This window comes from Buceros rhinoceros, unplaced genomic scaffold (genome assembly GCF_000710305.1).
Source record: "Buceros rhinoceros silvestris isolate BGI_N320 unplaced genomic scaffold, ASM71030v1 scaffold2974, whole genome shotgun sequence".
Classification (NCBI taxonomy): Eukaryota; Metazoa; Chordata; class Aves; order Bucerotiformes; family Bucerotidae; genus Buceros; species Buceros rhinoceros.
This window is the reverse complement of record NW_010407479.1, coordinates 1-3,344: the sequence shown is the minus strand read 5'-3', so window position 1 is coordinate 3,344 and position 3,344 is coordinate 1. Positions and strand designations below refer to the sequence as shown.

Sequence of the window (3,344 nt, the reverse complement as noted above, 5' to 3'; positions counted from 1 at the left end):
CGGAAGAGCCTAAAAAATCAACCCCCCAATTCTCATATAAGACTTTTTCACAAAACTGGAAGGAGTTCTTTTCTGTCAAGAGTAAAATCACAAAATATAATTAGAGAATACTTCACCTAAGGCGAAAGTTAAGGCTTGTTTTTCAAGAATTTCCTTTTCAAAGGCAGGCGTGAATTTAAAGTCAGTCTGCTTAAGACATTATTACCCCTCAGATTTACTCTCTGTTGCAGAAGGTGCAGGCAGCAAAGAAGCATTTGTGGTGAGTACGTGTATTTAACACTCGGTAACAGGAGATGTTCTAGTTTCACAACAGAGCTCCATGCTGCTTTAACGACTACTGATACTTTTGCAACACTTGGCAGCACTGTCATTATTGGAGCTTTCCCATAAGGCAATACAAATAGGAGTATTAAAAAAAGAAGTATGAGGTTTGGACCTTTCACACTATTTATGACATAAATCAAAAAAAAGAGGGAGAATTACTTTGAGATCAGTCGAGCTCTTAAAGAGCAAAGGCCTCTGTCAGCCTTGGATTTGCTCCTCTGTTTGTTAGTAAGAAAAACGGATCTGACTTTTCACTTCTTTGCTGAGAACGCCAGTCAGCAGTTCCTAAACAACAGCAGACCTTTTCAAATACCAATTTTTTGTTTCTCCCAAGGAAGAAGCTCATTACCAGCTGCCAGCCACCAGCTAGTACAGATTCGTTTTCTCCAGCTCACCACCTTGCTCCTTACGGTGGAAATACAGTAACCATTCCTATCTTCAACTACTCCAGTACTGAAAACAAAATCCAGAACTTTTAGAACTTTTTTTATCTCCTATAACTGTATTTCTTTGAAGTCAAAGGTGTATTTGGAAGAGGTAGTCCAGGAGAAAAGGGTTTCAAGTACCAAAATCGGTATGTCCCATACCATGCTGACAAACCTATCAGCACACCAAGAAGCTTTTGACTGAAGTTATGGAAATACAGGGCAGTACAGAGAAACATGAACACCCAGATCGCGGTGAGAAAACACAAGGAAACAAACAGGCTGTTGATCACAACATGCAGCTTGGAGTTCTGGTTTATGGACAAGCCTTCCAGCACAGCCACTTCCTCCACAATCATCAGAGCACAGTACGAGAGCAGAAAAGAGTGACCCGAGATATCAAAACCATCCCAGATCCCATTGTCCTGGTGGCACTCCTCCTTGGTGGCATAGAGCCGGCGCGGCTTGCTGACTTCACCTGAGGTAGAGCATGTACCGGTGAGATCCTCGATATACTTGAAGAGTCCGGTGCAGATGTACCAGATGGCAGTGCCCACCAGCAGCGCACTGAGACGCCGCAGCACCATCAAAATGCTCTTTGTGGGACCATAGAGGAACTTGCTCTGGGCAAACTGGTAGGTGGTGAGTGCGATGAAGGGCAGCAGAAGCCACAATGTCCACGCCCAAGCCAGCTTCACAAAATACCTGCCAGAGAAAAGCCAGAAGAGAAACATGCACCTGTGAAACTTCAGGGGAGCTGGGGTAAGTGATGGTGAAGAAGCAGGTTTTCAAGGTCACTGTTCAGAACCATCTAAATTAGACACTCGCACCCTCCCCTCGAAGGATAAAGCACAGCTAAAATCTTCACCCTCCCCTCACTATGTCTCCCAGGCCCAGCACCTGAACACCTCCTCAGCCAGGTACTTCAACTGCTTCCCAGGCAGCTCCCTCGGACCTAGAGCCCGACTTGCCGTTGAGTTTTGCAATCGCTTTTACCCTACACACCCACTCAACTCTGCCCTACTCAAAATGCAGCTGCTAAGAATGTCTTTTTAGCTTGCCACCCGGACCACAGTAACCCCTTCTCTTCCTTCATCTCAATTATCTTTGCTTTCAAAGCCCTTCACAACCTCAGCCTCAATGCTGAGCAAGAGAAGGGCTGACTTTTCCCTAATGAGCCCTTGAAGCTTTTCCTCTGTCATCACCATATAAAATACATGAAGAAGCACAATCTGTGTGTGCCTTTGCTCTCCCTCCAGTTGATGAGAGCTTTCCTTTGGCAGACACTAATGCTTCTATCTCTAAATTCACTCTCTGCCTTGAAAACCTTTGCTGTGATGCCTATAAAATCTTGAACACCAGCTGGTGGTGTGCTGATAGCCTGTTTAGCAGCAGTCAGTATTGCATAACTAGTCCTTTCAAAACTTACAGGGGAGCATGTGCAAGTAAGAGTTAAGGAGATCATACTCTACTACCTCCTTTCTCCCATTAGCAGCTTCTAATGCAGCTTCCCGTCAGGTGGTGTGACAGGGCAACTGTGCAGCCCCCCAGTTACCCACATCCCGGTTTGAAACAGAGACAGCAGAATTCTGGTCTGTGGCTGAGCTATAGCTAGACACACAGAGCCATCAGTAATCATCAGCATCTCAGCACTGAAGCCAAAAGAGGCAGGAGAAGAGTTCCTCATTAAGATCCTAAAGAAAACTGCCAGGGCCTGGCCCAGGATTTTGAGCATTAGCTCCTTTACTCTTAATTTTACAGTAGAAGTGGCACCCATGTGGCAACCTACCATGGAATAGTAATTGAAAATAAAATTCTCAATTTATTGAGACAGTTAAAAGCAAAAACGGCCGCTAACAAAACTGCTGCCAGGAAACCAGCAGGAAAGTAATTTGTGGGGAAAAAAAACCGCTTCAGGAACTGTCAGTACAGATAACCTTTCTCCGTTTAAAAGGGGAGCACTGAACTGCAGCATGTTTTTACCGTAAGATCAATCTCACTCTCTTAAGTGTTCCTGCCAATCCTTCTTTTCAATCACACTAAAAGCAGCTCCTCTCCCACACGTCACCGAATGACAAATTTGAATCAATAAAGTACAAAAGACCCCTAGTCACAAGGGAAAACAGCAGTTTTAGCTTTGCTTTCTGATCAGTAACACAAGCACTGGCCCAGCTCATCGCCTTCCTCACCCCCTTCAAAATGCTCCAACATAGCTTTGAAGAATGACTAAGCCAGTTAAATCACTGCCGAGGTACTAGGAAAGGATGGCAGTAACTTTGCTTCCATAAAAGCCACTAAAAGACTTATTTTCTTCAGCTTGCTTTTAGATCAGCTCACTAACTATCAGTTACTCAAACATGAGAAGTTATCTGGGAGCTGAAGGTAAAAAATTCCTTCTTTTCCTCTTCCAATAAAATACGAGCAAGAAACTCCCGCTCTTCTGAGACCTTACAGTCCTGTAGACTAGAACTGACCTGCAGACCAGGAAAGGTAACAGCGACCACCGCTTCCACCCGCCCCAGGCCGGCACACGCTTCCCGACTGCTCGCCGGCGTCCCCTCACGAACTCACCGGCGTCGGCCCCGGCCCGGGTCA

The 3,344-nt window shown here is 45.4% G+C and overlaps 1 protein-coding gene across 1 annotated transcript; it reads right to left on the bottom strand.

Annotated features, from left to right (window-relative positions):
- Positions 1-811: 811 nt before the first annotated feature.
- FITM2 (fat storage-inducing transmembrane protein 2) lies at positions 812-1,483 on the bottom strand. Its single transcript, XM_010134464.1, has one exon. The coding sequence runs from the start codon at positions 1,481-1,483 to the stop codon at positions 812-814; it is 672 nt and encodes a 223-aa protein (XP_010132766.1).
- Positions 1,484-3,344: the final 1,861 nt, after the last annotated feature.

Coding starts and splice junctions, on each gene's coding strand:
- FITM2 (XM_010134464.1), bottom strand. CDS start 1,483: ATGTTTCTCTTCTGGCTTTTCTCTGGCAGGTATTTTGTGAAGCTGGCT.